This window comes from Mirounga leonina, unplaced genomic scaffold, assembly GCF_011800145.1.
Source record: "Mirounga leonina isolate KUSES-001 unplaced genomic scaffold, KU_Mleo_1.0 Mir_129, whole genome shotgun sequence".
Taxonomy (NCBI): domain Eukaryota; kingdom Metazoa; phylum Chordata; class Mammalia; order Carnivora; family Phocidae; genus Mirounga; species Mirounga leonina.
In genome coordinates, this window is record NW_023270323.1 from 76,645,588 (window position 1) to 76,661,553 (window position 15,966).

Genomic DNA, 15,966 nt, shown 5'->3' on the forward strand with positions numbered 1-15,966 from the left:
CTAAAACCCAACTCTCTCTTCAAGAGGGTCCCAAGACCTTGACCCCAAGCCAACTATTGGAAAGCTTGGCTGTGGCCACAGGCCTAAGCTGAATTCACTAATCTATTGTTACCAGTGAGAACATGAAAATTTTTAAAAAACTGTCATCTGTCTGATTGGTTTTGACTATTTCTCAATTGGTTTTGAACTTTAAAGAGCTTCATAAAGAAGAGGTGTGAATTGGGGTGCCTAGGTGGCTCAGTCGGTTAGGCGTTGGGACTCTTGATTTTGGCTCAGGTCATGATCTTGGGGTTGTGGGATGGAGTCCTGAGTTGGGCTCTGCACTGGGGGTGGAGCCTGCTTGGGATTCTCTCTCTTCCTCCCCCTCTGTCCCTCCCCTCACCTCTCTCTCCCTCTCTAAAAATAAATAAACAAAATTAAAAAAAAAAAGAAGAGGTGTGACTCTGATCACCTGTAAACCCTCAGATGTCCTATGTTCAAGCTTCTCTTCTGGGCACGTGCTGTGTGTAAAGGACGTGGGGTGGAGACAAGATGTGGCCCCTGACCTTGGACTCTGCTAACCTTCAAGAAGGAACCAGGCTTCCCCAGGCAAGTAGGAGCAAACCCCCAGAGCAAGATGCCCTGGCAAGGTCATCCAGGAGCACCATGTGACATTCTTAATTAGAGCTGCACTTCACTTATATGCTACAAAAGCGGCATTGTGCCTCCAAAGAGAAAATTGAATTTGCCCTCAGTTTGTTCAGACGCTGACACTGAATGGCAATTTTTAAAACTAATGCATTTGGGTGGGGGGTCTCTGATCCCACTGCCAGCTCATGAGCTCCAGGGTGACCGACTCATGTGTGCTTGCTCAGGACTGTCCCCATTCCAGCACTGACATCCCCATGTCCCAGGAACCCTTCAGTCCAAGGCAAACTGGGCAGTCTGTGTCCCTGGGGGTCCTGTCAGGGCTCTCAGCTGGTCCTGCAGACCCACCTTTCCTCTTGGGGCCACTCCCAGCACCAACACTCCCTCTAGGGGGACAGATAGCAACTCCCAAACCTACGGGATCTTTAGTCACAGACCTGTGGCAGAGCTGAGATCTCCTAGACCCAACTGAAAAAATGGGAAAATACTGGTCTGAGTCCAGTCCCCAAGGACTGTCCCAGATCCGGAGGTGGGACCCTCTCACCTGCACCCAGTTGGCTGGTGAAAGGTGGTGGGGGGGGTGGCCTGTGACAGGGTCAAAGCAGACAGTTGCTGCAGGCCAGGCAGGGGTATGATGGGGACACATCGCTAATCTCACACGGTTGCTGAGAGGAACAGGGGCCCTATAGATCTGAGGTCGGAAGCCCAAGGCTGCGGGTCTGGACACCCACGATTTGCCGGGCTGTGGGGAGGAATGTATCAGGGAGAAGGGAGCAGCTTGAAAGGGGCTACTCTCAACGAGGCTGTGAACTCCCTACAGGGTGTGGCCCTCCAAGAGACTCTGGGGGTTGGAGAGAGGGAGGCCCCCAGGCCTGCTGCCCAGGCCCCTCCCAAACCAGCCACCCAAGTCACGGAGGGTTGCTGCTCTTGGTTCACCACCCACCATCACTGGTCAAACCCCTTTGCCCTAAGTGCTCAGTAGCAATGTTTGGTTCTGATTAAAAATGCCATGTCCTGGAGTCCCGACACCAACCCTGCCAGGTTTGTGGGTTCTCCATTCGGTGGCTCACAGTGACCCAGAGACCGATCTGCAGAAGCCCCAGGTGGGGGTCCACCCAGGAGGGGCCTCCCAGGGGATGAGGAAGGAACTGCTGGGCCTGACCTCACCAATCCTCCAGGGAGCGCTCGGCACTAAACTGAGTTTTGAGTGTTTACTAGGCACTTTTATGTCACATTCCCCAGAGCTCTGCACAGGACGTTTGGATATACTGGTGTGAGGGATGTTTACTGAATGAGTACCCTGTGCCTAACCCTGTATGGTTGCCTGAGGCTAATGGGTCCAGCAGCCAGCCAGGTGTGAGTCAGCATCACCCCCTGTCCAGCTGGGGACATAGGCTCAGCCAGGGGAAGGGATTTGGGAAGTGACTTACCTCCTGTGTGACCTCGGGCAAGGCTTTGCTTAAGTCTGTTACCAACACTTTGTGCCCTTCATGTGACTAGGGAGGAAGGACAAGAGCCCAGGGCAGAAAAGTATTTCTATTTTCAATGCCCCTCCAAAAATTCTGGGAAGAATCTTGATTAAGATCACTAAGACTTCCTTGTTATTAAAATAACATTTTAAAGTTTAACTCCTGTGCTTTGAAAGGAAAAGTCCTCTGGATGGGACTGCATAAAAGTTATGTGTACCTAAAATATCCTAAACAAATGTAAAAGGTAAACAAACCAGGAACGTATTTTTAACAAATACAGCAAAGAGTTATTATCTTAATATGTAAAGCACAGGGAGGAGCCAGTAAGAAACACCATACTTAGGACAAACACCTATTGAATGAACAGATGAATAGATGAATGAATGAATGAATGAATGAACGAACCAATAACAAACAAACCCAGTGGAAATTGTCCACAGAAATGTTATTACAATTCACAAAGAAGGAAGAAAATAGATAATACATAATAACAACCCAGTATCACTAGCACTCAAATCAATGCAAACAGATACACGAACATCTATGTGATTTTAGCCTCTGGAACTGGCAGGGTTCTTTAGCGGAGACACGCTACGCTGAACGTGGAACCAGCAATGTGGTCATACTCAGGTCGAGGGGGAATTGGTACCCCTTTTCTGGAAACCACTTTGACAATATTAAATCTCTGAAAAACCTCCCTACCAGTTGGCCCAGTGATTCCACCCCTAGAATCTATCCTGTGGAAGTGTTTTAAAAGGTAGGTAGGAATCTCCGGGTAGTGATGTTCACCGCTGCATAACGATAAATAAGAAAAAACAAACAAAAAACAAAAACAAATGGAAAGGCAAAATCTAGCATAATTAGCTTCTGATTTAACCACTGGGTAGAACAAGGCGGAGTGGAAGCGGAGGAGGCAGGCTTAAAAACGGGAAGTCAAGTACGATTTTGACTAAGTTTAAAAAACAGGCATGGGCAAAACCTGGTAGGAAATCCACCCCAGGGCTGCAGATGCTTTCCTCGACGGGGTTTTCCTCTGCTTCTGCGCTAGGCTCTCTAGGGGGAGCGGGGGTGGCTTTGGGCCCGGGAAGGAACAGCATGCGCGTGCACATGCAGACGCAGACGAGGAGCACATGCCCCAGAGCCAAGCGAGACACCGGTGCGCAGGTTCCTGCGGGGCGCTGGGAAGCTCAGACACGGTGCACGGACAGAAGTGCCGGGGCTCTACCTTTTCACACAGGGCAAGCACAGTTCCAGCTTGGATTATTGCAACCTGTTCTTCGTTTCTCAAATTCTAAAACACAAAAATGTGGGAAGGGCGTTTTACACTGGACCCCACATCCCCGTGCAGATAGCCAGCGCTGACCGGCTTTGACGCCCCTCCGAGAGGGGACCTCGGGGCTCGGCCCCCACTCTCTAAAGAGGCCAGCTTTCAAATGCAGCTGCAGCCCTGCCCTCTCTGGGGCCAGGACTTCTGGAGATAGGGCCTGTTCGAGCCAATTTTCTAAGGGGGCAAAAATGCCACGTCCTGCTTTCGGAAATCTGGAGGGATCCCGCGCTCCCTCTGGGTGATCCTTTGTGCGCGCCCTCATCCCTTGCAGGAGCGAGGGAGGAGCTAAATCCAGAAGCTAAGTCCGGAAGCCTCCCCTTCCCCCCCGTGACGCCGCAACCCCCCGTGACAGCGTGACCCGCCCGTGACAGCGCGATCCCCCCGTGACAGCGCGGCCCGCCCACCCCCGCGGGGGCACGGCCAGACAGAAGCCTTACACTGCACGTGTCAGATCTCTTCGGTTAGGAAGAAACCAAACCCAAAGGGAAGGAAAGGCACACAGAGCACACCCAGGTGGAGACAAGAGCGCGCGAGCAGAAGCCGACCGGCATAGTTACCCCATTATCGCCAAGGATATCTAGCTTCTTCATAAGTTCAGAAACATTCACATCCTGGAAGAGATTTCCAACGTTCATTTTGCGGGAGGCGCCCAGCCCGTGCAGACCGGTCTCTAGCGCCGCGGCCTCGGCCTCGCCCGTCCCTCTCCCGGCGCGCGCCTCGGGGCCAGGAGCTCCCGGCAGCTCCTTCGGTCGAGGGAGAGAAGGCAGTGCCTGCCACTCGCCCGGCCCGCGGAGCTTTCCAGAAAGGCTCGAGAAGTCGCGAGGGTCAGGAGGACCCCAGCCCGCAGCCTCGTCTCCCGCCCACTCACTCACTGCGCGGGGCCGCGGGGCGCGGCGCCGCTCTGACGTCACACCCACGCCACGCCACGCCACGCCACGTCGCGTCGCGTCGCGTCGCGTCGCGCGCGGGGTGGGTGCTGCCGTTCAGACCTGGCGCGCGGGCGAGTGCGGCTCGGAGGGCTCGCGGCCCAGAGCTGGGACGCGGCCAAGCTGGCGTGTGCCCTCAAAGCTGCGTCCCGCGGCTCTGCTCTTTTAACATGGGTGCAAGTAGAGTGACATTGGGTGACCCTCTGAAAAACGAACTCGGCTTTCAAAATGCGGTGCGGGGGCCGGGCCATCTCTTTAACTCCGTTCTACGTCTGGCACGGAGGCACAGTCCCCCTTTACGGCTGCGCCTGGCCTTCGAGCGGGCCCCTGGCGGTCGGTTTAGCGGAGGCACCCCCCCAAGCACGCTACCTTAACTCCTTCCTGGTGACAGAACAGCTGGAGAGCGCTGCTGTTGTTCTCGGGGAAGGTGGTGATTTGGAGGTTAAAGGCTGGCGACCTCCGCTCTCTCTCCTGGAGAAAAGATTTGGTTTAAAAACAGAACTTTATTGGATTATTTACCACTTGCCATTTCCCCACGTTACGCAGCAAAAACCAAGGCGTTCCAGTTGGCAAAGGTGTTACTAAAAGGCGCACAAACTACCATCTCCTGGTCCTCGAAGGCGCGCGCCGTGGTCCCACCTCTGCAGCGCACTGGATCTCCTGCGGAAATGTGTCTACTTCTTACCTACTCGGCTAGGAAGAAAACGTTAACAAGGTGTCATGTGTTTACCTGCTGCGAGATGGAAACCCAGGAAGCCACAGATCACCATCATCCAGTACTTGGTAAGAACGAGTGCGTGAAATCTCAACAGACAACATAGCCACCAGCCATGGTGTGTCCCCTGCACCCTGTGGCCCATCACTCTCTCATTGAATCCTCACAACCCCACGAGGCAGGCATTATCGCTTTCATAAACAGGGCGGCAGGACCAGGACACAAACCCCCCACTCACTTTTTTTTTTTTTCCAAAATAATCTGCTGATTTCATTCACAGTCTTTTTTTAAATTGCACTAACACACCAGTGATCATTCTATCCCTGCCTTAGATTGATAGTCAAATCTCAAACACTAAGGAAGGAAAAGTAGGCATTTTCCCAGAAGAGGTACTTACTAATCAGATGTAAAGTGACATGTTTTTAAAAAGGACAGGAGAAGCCCAATTAATTACAGGGATATATTATATAGATCTGCCTTGAAAACTTGAGCAATGGACAGGCTAGCTTTATGGGAAGGCCAGCAGAGAAGACCTTTCTAAATCATACCTTTAAATCAAACTGCTTTTATTTTCTCAAAATTACAGTAAGATAAGTAAGCATGCTTTGGACCATTCCTGCAGAATCTAGTGACAGCACCCATCGGTCTCTTTAGTCACTCAACTAAGAAATGTAACCAAATGAGCACTAGCTTGGATGGTGGGACCTACGCAGATGCTCTTGGATAAGGTGAATGGAGACTGGGGGCGGGGGGGGAGGGCATTCATTCAGTTGACTTCCCCAAAGCCCAACCTGGCTAACCTGGTTGGAAGCAGTTCAGGGGGAAAAGTTTATTTCTCTTCTTAGCCAAGAAGACCAAAATTCACAGTGGTTCCATTCTATGGATGTCTTCCTACCTACAACACTTAAATGGAGTCTCCATAGAAAAGGGGACAACAGAAAGCTCCTATTTTAATATGAACAAAAGTCAGAAAATTGGTTTCTAATGGCTCTGAAGGATGGTGGAGACACGTAAAGAAAATTCTAGCACACTGAGAAATGCTCATGGAAATCTCCTGAGAAAGACGCATGACAAAGCCCTGGGAAAGGCTTCCTCGCTGGCCCAAGTGTGAACAGGGACCTCGCATGGCTTCCGGCTCCTGCCTTGTGAATGGAAGACCCCGTTCACGCTCAAGCAAGAGTTGAGTTGCACGGTAACACTTGGTTTGGAGACATTCAGGCCACAGTCCATGCCAACACGACAAAGGACAAGATGGTAAGTTCTGGTGCAAACAACTTTAATGGAAGCCAGGAGGAGGAAACAGAACGGGAGGGACACCAGTGTCGCAAGGCTGCTGGCTTTCCCTGGGACATCCGTGCATGCAAAGGCTTCAGCGGAGGGAGAGCGGGGCCACTCAGGTGCTCAGACAAACAGGTGCTCAGACAAACAGGTGCTCAGACAAACGAGTCACAAACCTAGGTGATGTTTAAAATGTGGATGGTTTTTAAATGGCAACAAACAAAAGAGATGAAGTTGCATTGCAACACAATGCTAGGCACCCGAGGGCGAGGTTTCAGTGGGAAGCAGTAAACCATCACTATTCTTATGCTGGATCCAACTCTGTACTGGGGACGTTACTGAAGGTTTGGAATGTGATGGTTACCCGTGAAAAGCATTCAGGCTCCCTCTGTGCTAATAGCAGTTTTGAGTTGCAGGTTGAGTTACAAACAGTAAGTTTTCAGTCCAGTGCAACCCCGTGTGACACCCAAGCCTGCATTCACTGGACGGGGATTTGGAACAACCATACGGGTTCTCTCAAACGCCTATATACAAATACCTCCCTCCCCCCTGCTTACTTACTTACCTGTGTTTACCTCGGCAAATAGAAAATGGGCCAAACTAGCAGTAAACACACTACAGAGTCAGTTGTGGGCCAGGTCGGGCCCTGCTCTTTCAAAAGGAGAGATTCCCTGCATGCAAGGTCACTAAAAAGGTGTGTTATTAATTGCAACAGTGCTTCTGTCCGGGTTTGCAGAATGCATACCAGGTGACTATGCATGCAGGAAAGAAGTAGTTATGGAAATGAAACACAAATAAAAAAGGCAAAATATTGCAAAAACAAATTATTTTATTAAGTGCAAAACAAGCCGTAGGCAATAAATAGATTAGCTCTGGTACATGTCCAAAGACTTCGGTGAGCATTCTCTCCAGAACATATTAAGGCAGTGAAATTATTCTGAACATACAGATTTAAAAAAAAGAAAAGGAAAAGGAAAAGAAAAGAAAAGAAAACAACTCTACCACATCCCTTTACACATGCTGGAGGACATCTGGGAGCTTTTACATGAATTTCAGTTTGGGCTCAAAGAGAAGGTCTGCTCCGTTTGAGAGCGCACAACAGATAGAGTCTCTTACTTCGAGCTCCAGCACTCGGAACTCTAGCAGCTCGTTCTGGTCCTTCGCATCTTGCATTTCGTTCTTCAGCTGGCTCTCTTCCATTTCCAGTCTGTAAATCTAGAGCAGACGCACCTGTGGGTTAGTGGGCAGGAGGACCGCCGTCTCCACGGAGACGTGGCCTGCTTAGTGCAGATGGGGGGGGGGGTGCCTGCTCCATCCCTCTGGCCCGGAAGATGGGCTTCTCCACAGACTTGCTGAATAAATGAATGATGGGGAAACTGAGGCACAGAGCCACTAAGTCCCTTCCTGAGGTCAAATGTGAGGGAGGCAGGAGTGCAGCATGGGCGCTTCTGATCCCAAAGTCTGTGTGTATTCTTTTTGCATGCTGTCTTCCCCCCGCAACCCCCAGCCGCCAGGGTGATAACCCCGCCCCCAGACAGAGTGGGACAAACCACAGCAGAAAAGCATACACTGCTGTCACCCAACCAGAGGGCTCAGGAGAAGGCTTAGCACAAGCAGCTCTCGTGTAGGCACAAGTCTGTCTGCGAAGGTGGGCTGCTTGGTCTGACGACCAACGGGAGACCCTGGAAAAGCACCCTAATGGCTCCGTGGCTCAGTTTCTGTCCAAGGAGCATAAAGCTGCCCATCCTCCTCTGGCAGCAGCCAGGACTGACTGAGAGAAGGCACAACTCCTTATCGAGGGCTTCCATGAGTCACAGCCACAGGCAAAGGCCTCTCCCTCCTCCTGCCTGGAGAACCAGAGGGGGTTCTCCACTGACGGGGTGCTGCGCCCCAGGGGACATTTGGAAACAGTGTGTTTTCTCCATGGCTCCTTAAATTTAGTGAGCAGGACCAAGGACACGGAATCTCTCCCAACGCACGGACTTGACCTGGAGGGCAGTGACAGGTCTTGTCCCAGGGCTCCAAATGCTACAGAGAAACGCAGGGAAGTGAGCGGCCACGCAGCTGGCCAGTGAAGAGCTGGGGCTGGACCAAGCCCCCTCCCAAGAGGGCAAGGCTGGGCTCATCCAGGGCAGGCATTCTAGGATGCTCAAAGACTAAGGCCTAACCTAGGTCTGTCTGGTTCTGCTAGTATGGAAGGTCTGAACAGAAAGTACACTGCCAGTTGCCGGGGGCTGAGGGGTGGGAAATAAGGAGGGACTACGAATGGGTACAAGGGACCTTTATGGGAGGCTGAAAATGTTCTAAAACTGCATTGTGGTGACGGCTGCACAACTCGGTAAATTTACTAAAACAAAACAACTCTGAATTGTGCACAAATAAGAAAAAAATAAAGCTAAAGTCTTGTCCCAAAGCATTAAATCTACTCCCCATGCTGTCTCGAGAAAGGTCTAGAAAGTTCCATGACCACAGAAGGAAGACAGGCTCAGCTTTGTCGGTACCATGGCCTCCAGTTCAGCAATGAACCATGATGGCTTGAAGGCCTGCCCATCAACTGGCACCCTCAGTCCCCCCTGGTGGGAGGGGAAGGGCTCTGGAACCCCAAAACAATGGCAGAGGTGGGAGGGTGGAAGGAGGAATAGCGACCCTCACTGTGTCTGCAGGGTGATCTAAACCAGCTCTGCGGGCCTCGTCCCAGAGGACAGAACCAGGGCCAACGGCTGGGAAGCCCCAGGAATTGGGCTCTGACTCAAGGTAAGGGACAGGTCCCTCCTCTGAGAGCCGGTCAGGAGCCGGAGGGCTGCCACGGGGGCGCCTCTGTGGGCCTCTGAGGGCCCTGACTGTCCGGGCTCGGTGATTCTCTGAGGGGGCAGTGAGGGGATTGATGCCCACCTACCTTTTCCAGCAAGTCTTGGTTTGTTCTGATGAGCAGCTGCTTCTCTTCAACCCACTTGGAATCCTAAGAAAAAGCACTAAATATGTTCACACTCCTTGAAGCAAACAGGCAGCTAAAGAGCAAAGTGGTGTCGATGACCAAAAGGCAATAGAAAACTCTGTATGGAAAGGTCAGAGAAAGGGACAGCGCTGGAAAGACATCATGGTCCCTCTAAACTGCTACACCCGAAAAAGAGAGCCGGCAGGTTTGTGGGGTGTCCCTTCCCCACGGCTCACACCCCCTGAAAGCACACAGAGTTCGCGCTGTGAGTGTCCTGGATGGGAAAGCAGCTGCAGAGGGACCGAATCGGCCCTGCAGACCCGCTCAGGCTTGCTCACCTCGGCCCGTGGGCTGGGACCCAGGCCACACCCCAAGGGTCTGCCCCTCACCCACGGACCTGGCATCATCACAGGGACGTGCTTCTGTGCCTTCTGGCCCCACTGCCCGTGATGCCCTAACGGCGTTTCTTTGCCTGGTCAGGTCCCATCCAGGGAAGTCCTGTGAGCACAGGGCACCAGGCCTCTGTTTCCACCATGGCATCCCCAGCACCTAGCACAGGGCCTGGTACACAGCTGGTGCTCAATAAATACTGGAGGATGGATACATGGATAAAGGAATAGGTGAAAGAACTTCCTTCTTCCTTTCTCTCAGCTCTGATGGCCTCCTGGGCTTCCTTCTACCAACATTTATCACCCTGTGTTGTCCCTGGGTTGACAAGTGTAGGCCCCACGAGGCTGTGAGTCCCCGTGAGGAGAGAGCCATGTTCCACTCATCTTTTTGCCTGGAGCAGACTGCCTGCAGCCGTCCCGCCCATCTGCATGCACATGACCCTTTGCAATGTGACTTTGCAGCTCCTCCCAATGAGACGTGATGGCTACTTCTCCAACCCTGAAGTGGGGCGTGCTGGAGCGTGCGTTGGCTCCTGGGATATTCGCAAATAGGACTCAAGCAGAGGCTTGGAACATACTTATGCATTGAGGCCTCCCCTTTCTTCCTGTCCCCAGACTGCCAGGCAAAGAAGCCAGGTTAGCTTCCTTGAGAGTAAGAGGCCACAAGGAGAGATCTGGCCAACAGCAGGTGCCCATGCCCAGACAGGAGAGAGAGGCCATTCAGGCCACCTAGCCCCAGCTGATGTGTCGGCAAAGCAGCCTCGAGAATGACCCCAGGTGAGACCAGCAGAAGAACCACACAGCTGGGTCTAGCCCAAACTGCTGACCTACAGGACTGTGAGCAAATACAATTTTTGTTGTTTTAAACAACTAAGTTTTGGGGTGGTTTGTTACACAGTGATAGCTAACTGACACATTATCCCTGCACACCAAGCACAAAACTTGGTGTAGGGTAAGGGCTCTGGTGGCTGCTCCCTCAACAAATGGCCATTTGTTTTGTCCCAAACTGGCCCTTCCATTCAGCAGGTGCTGAGGGCAGATCCGGCCCGCAAACATAGGGCGAGCACTCTCGGGTGGGGGCGGAACGTAGTAGAAGACGACAGTCAGGCGACACGTGAGCTCAGGCTGCAAGAGGGGCCGAGGTCACTGGCAGGTAGAACAGGAGTTTGAGAACAGCCTTCTCTCCCACCTGGACTCTTCCCCGGCTGCTTCCTTCTCCCCATTCTGCCTCCCCCGTGTGTGAAGTATGATTACTACCCCGTTTTAAAGATGAGGAAAAGAGACAACGTCAGTTGCGTGGGTCACATAACACGTCAGGCAAGCCAGTCCCAGCGTGTTTGCCCTTCACCCCTCCCCTGCCTCTGTGGGGCGTTCTGGACCACGGTTACAGAAGCAGTACGTGGGAGCTGGCCACTCGCCAGCTCCGTCTGTGCCCAGAGCATCCTGGTCACCACCACCCAAGCCCTCGTGCCACTAACTGGGCACGAGGCCGAGTTCATTCTAAGCCACCTGTTCAGAACCCCGGACACCACCTTCCCTGAACACCCAGCCCCAGGCCCCGCGTGCCAGCCAAGGACCTCGGGAAACCCTCGCCAGCCCACCTCAGCCCCCACGGCCTGCCTGTGCACCGGGACCGTGGTGCCACCTGACTCCACCCACCCCCACACGGCCCTCGGCACCCTCACCATGAGGTGTGAGGGGGGGCCCCGTGACCGTTTGGGAGAAAGGCGCGGAGGCAGCAAACCCGCCTTCTCCTGCCCTCTGCGGAGGAGGGCGTGCCGTGGATGGAGCGGTTCCCAGATGGCGGTGCCTCCGGCACAGGATCCCTGAGTGACCCCCAGAGTGGGCGACCCCTGCCTCCAGGAGGGACAGACGGTGTACTGAGCAGGAAATAAACCTCACTGTGCTAAGCTGCTGAGAAGTTCCAGCTACCTCCTACCACAGAGAGAACAGCTGACCTGCACTGACTCCAGGTGGGCACTGCCTTTGGATGTTTCCCTCTGAGAGGCTGGACCACCACCCAGAGCCCCCTCCATGGTCTCCCCCAACCCAGGGCACGGGTCTGGGCCTGGGCTTTGCCTCCCTACTGTGTCCTGCCATCAGCCCGGCCTTGTCACGCTCAGAGAATGTGTGCATGGAGGCAACTCGACTCTGAGAAACTCAAGGGCTGGGATTTCCCGGGAGAGAGTCACACACAGCGTGGAATCCTGAGGCACGGGCTGAGGGGCCAGTTCATTTTCACAACTAAACCCCGATAAATGAATGCAGCTTTCCTTCAGATTCAAGTCAAAAGGATTCTGGTCACCACTTTGCTTTCTGAATTGTCTCCTGCTTTCACCCACTTGGCCAACAATGAAAAAGCCAAGTTAGAATTTCATAACATGTTTTGGTTTTTTAAAACCCTGCAAATAGGCACCTCAGCTAGGACATTCTCACCTGGGTTCGGCCTGGGTGTTTTTTTCTCTAATGTCTCTGGAGCAAACAACTCAGACCCATAGAGGGGGGACCCCCTCGGCACCAAGGCCACAGGGACACCACGAGGGGACAGACGTGCAAAAACCCCACGATCACTCCTGCTCACCTGTCCCTTCTCAACCAGTAACTTCTCCAAGTCTTCGATTTTGGCCTGACACCTCAGCAGGTCAGCTTGGAGCTGTTCCCGAGTCTGGAACGAAAAGGATCAAAAAGTGAGCAGGTCACCGGGAATGGGTGACAGAGGAGCAGCAAGGACCGTGCTGTAATCCAGGCCTTGGAAGCACGTCCATGCATGGGTTCCAAGGTGGCCTACCCAACTGCACGTATACGGTTTTTAAGAATGGAAGGGTCTCGAGACGTTGGTGGCTCTAACCCCCTCAATGTTATAGGTAATGACATGCAAGCCTGGAGCAGGGGTCGGCGTCCTCGAGGACGTGAGTGAGCCAGAAGCCAGGCGTGTCAGGGTTCCCCATCCCGGCTTTCTGATCAGTTTAGTGGCTGCCTTTACCAGCACTACCAGGCATGTTCCGTGGGCCCTTGACTGCCTGCAGTAAGGGGTGAAAGCCAAAACACCTCAAGGACCAGGCAGGTGTGTGAGTCAGGGAAGCCGACTGTGTGCAGGGTGTGAGGGGGTGGGGAGGACTGTGGAACACAGCCCATCTCAGGGGAAATCACCACCTGGCTGCAGCCAAAGCTGCTACCACGTGGAACGGGAAGCCAGCCGCTGCCAGGCTGAGTGTGTTTTGAGCTGCCGAGAGAGGTCAGGAACCTGGATTTCTATGTGAAATCTCCTGATGCTTAAATGTTGGCAACTAGATGAAACTTTTAATAAAAACTACACGATTCAGCCCAAACCATGCCCAGCCCTTTACTTCCTCTGACCTATATAGGTTATAGGCTGAATCCTTTATTGTGGCACAAAAAGCTTCCCTCCCCACAGCCTCATCCGCCACCTCCAACCTCATGGGGCTGTTGCAGGAATGAGATCGGGAACGTGCTGGAACATGCTGGCCCCTGTGGTGTGCTCTCTGGGTGTCCCCTCCCTTTCAGAAGGAAGGGCAGGCACCTGCTCTATGTGACTCCCGGAAATGGGGTAAGGGCCAGTGAGTGGAAGTTACCGGAAGGCAGAGCTCAGCCCAGCACAATGGCGGGCACGGCCCAGACCTGGGAGGCCGGCAGGGACCGGAATGCCTTGAGGGAGCACCCCCCCCAACAATCCCTGCATGGGCTCTGTGGGGTGTTCACAGCCTGGGAGGGGGAGGAGGGTGAAGTCTACAAGGCCACCACATCTGTGATTTTGTCACTGGGTCCTAAAGTCTGAATGCACTCCTACAAACAGACGGTACACATGATGTGTGCTAGACAACAGTATCGTTTCTTCCAGCAAGTCCTACCGTCACTCTGGTAGGTGCCCCCCAACACCTCTCAGAATCCCTTCCAAGTGTCACAGGCAAGGCGTGGAGACCCTGGCGGTCCACCCAGCCCCTTGTGGCCCTTGGGCCTGCGACACTCACCCGGGCCTCTCTCTCGGCATCCAGCGTCCCCCCGACCTGCTCCTGAAGCAGGGCATAGGCCCGCTGCAGGGCCTGGTACTCCCTGGTCAGCTGGCAGAACCTCAGGTCGGCCTCCTCCCTGGTGGTTGTCTTAGCGTCATGGAGAAGAAAGACAAAAGGAAGCACGTGACTTGGTGTGGCTCCGAGTGCCGGGGTCCACTGAGACAGAAGCACACATCCAGCCCTCACAGCCGTGGCCAGTAATTACTTAGGGAACTGGTCACTGCCAGGATGTCACCGGGGCCCTGGAGTGACAGGCTGCGGCGGGGGGGAGATGCTATCCCAATCAACGACACCCTTCCCGGGAACTCATGGAACCCCGGGGGGATCCTTGAGTCGCGGGCAAGGGAGAAAGGGCAAGAGCGCCCCAGAGCCAGCCCCTCCCACCAGCACTTCTCACTCTGGGAATTTCTCCGAAGGAGACAACCCCCTAGGAAGCAGAGGTACAGTACTGGACGGGCACTGGCGCATCGTTTGTAGTCATGGAAAGTGGGAACCACCCGTTATGCGGGACCTGTCACATCAAATGCGTCTGTGAGACATCCCCCGCTCTCACGAGAGATGGGGATGTGGAACACGGTGTTTGGTGCCCAGAGCTGCCTGTTACATCCTGGGGGTCACATGTGTCTGGTACGACCACGTTTTACTTGGGTTTCCTAAGAGAATTCAGCTGGGGGGCGCGTGGGGGGGGCAAGGACCACGCTGCCCTTTGCACCTTTGTGAGCCCAGCTCACTCAGTGCCGCGGTCATGAACCTGCATGTGCGCGATGATTGGGAAATGTCAGGGTGGTGACTCGGCAGGAGAGGGCTTCCGGTGGTTTTTACCGCCCTCTGCGCTTGCCAGCACCCTGTGGTTACTCTCCTGTGTGACGTCATCTTCTTAATGAAAAAGCAGTTCATGCTATTTCCACTAGGTGGTGTGCCTGTGTGTGCGTGCACCTGTGTGTGCACGTGTGTGTGTGCATGTATGCATGCATGTGTGCTCCTGTGTGCATGCACATGTCCCTGTGCACACGCACAGGGGGACCAGGGACAGCCCACCACGCAGCAAGTTTAATTGCAAAGATAACAGCAAGGCGACAACAGATTTCCTTTGTGAGATCAGCCCCGGGGAAAGAAAGGGACCGCCACATGCTGCCAGCAGCCCCCCTTGCATTCTGGAGCCCCGCCCAGTGCAGGGCGACCTGCCCTCGGGGCTACGGGTTGTGATGATGCAGGCCCTCCAGGCTTAGAGCTTTAGGTGGGGGAGCGGCGGGCGGCTGTCAGGTGCCGGAGGCGCCCCCGCAGCGCCTCAGATGTGGGGTTGCTTACATCGTCCAAGTCTTCCTCCGGCGTGGCTGGGGCCCTGTCCGTCCTGTCTGTGTTGCAGGATGTTTCTGACAATGTCTCCGAGTCCACGGACTCCTCATCAAATCCAAAAAATGTCTCCACAACATGCTTCTAGAAATGTTAAGTCAATGTGCATGACATCAGGAACGGACTCAAAATTGCTGAGTTCCCCTCCCGCACACCCCAGCCCATCACCCCCCGGGGCACAGGGGTGACTACACACATCTGAGCCCCAAAGGCATCCCAAGAGGCGGTTGGTGGGGTTCCTGATGGACTGGGTGGGAGAGGAGGTCAGAGCACACTGGCCTGACCCTGGCTCCTTCTGCAGCCACTTAGCCCCTCTGAGCACAAGCTTCCTTTTCCATCAGACAGACATGGAACCCCCCACCTCACCCAAGAGCAAGGTTATGCGTGTGCTGTGCCCGGCATGTGGACCCTCGATGGGCAGCGTGTGTGTCCTACTAAGGAGGGGCAGCCGGGCCACATGAGATGTCTCATGCTACGCGCCAGACACAGGGAAAGGCTAAAAGGGCAGAGGGTCCACAGATGGACCCCAGGCTCTGACTGGCTGGTGAGCGTGTGGTCCAGGTCCTCAACCGGACCTGCACTAAAAGGCAATTTTTGTTTAACTTTTTATTAAGAAAACTTGGAACACTCATAAAATTAGAAGGAACAGTGTAAGGGACCCTCGTGCACCAATCACTCAGAGGCAATGTTAACACTCGGTGTGCCGGCTCCCTGGTTAGCCTACCTAGCACTTCTCCCACCCCAAATACCATGATATATGGGGCTTCATTGAGCGATTCACGCATACGTTCCTGCATTCATTCAGCAAACACTCGACTGAGCACTTCCTATGGGTCAGACACTGGATGAGGCCTGAGGAACACAACATGATTAAAACCAGCCATGCTCTCCCCCACAAGGAGCTTCGGTCCCCTGG

The 15,966-nt window shown here is 53.9% G+C and overlaps 1 protein-coding gene across 4 annotated transcripts in view; it reads right to left on the reverse strand.

Annotated features, from left to right (window-relative positions):
- JAKMIP1 (janus kinase and microtubule interacting protein 1) overlaps positions 1-15,966 on the reverse strand; it is a 63,973-nt gene that overhangs the window by 16,736 nt on the left and 31,271 nt on the right. For 2 of the 4 annotated variants that reach the window (XM_035004440.1, XM_035004439.1), the window contains exons 8-15: positions 15,006-15,134; positions 13,656-13,784; positions 12,248-12,331; positions 9,239-9,301; positions 7,459-7,557; positions 4,719-4,820; positions 3,981-4,034; positions 3,322-3,387 (exon numbers count right to left, since the gene is read on the reverse strand). In XM_035004440.1, the coding sequence (XP_034860331.1) occupies positions 3,322-3,387; positions 3,981-4,034; positions 4,719-4,820; positions 7,459-7,557; positions 9,239-9,301; positions 12,248-12,331; positions 13,656-13,784; positions 15,006-15,134 (726 nt within the window). Of the gene's footprint in view, positions 1-3,321; positions 3,388-3,980; positions 4,035-4,718; positions 4,821-7,383; positions 7,558-9,238; positions 9,302-12,247; positions 12,332-13,655; positions 13,785-15,005; positions 15,135-15,966 lie in introns of those variants that run through there. The other 2 variants (XM_035004441.1, XM_035004443.1) reach the window with 2 other exon arrangements.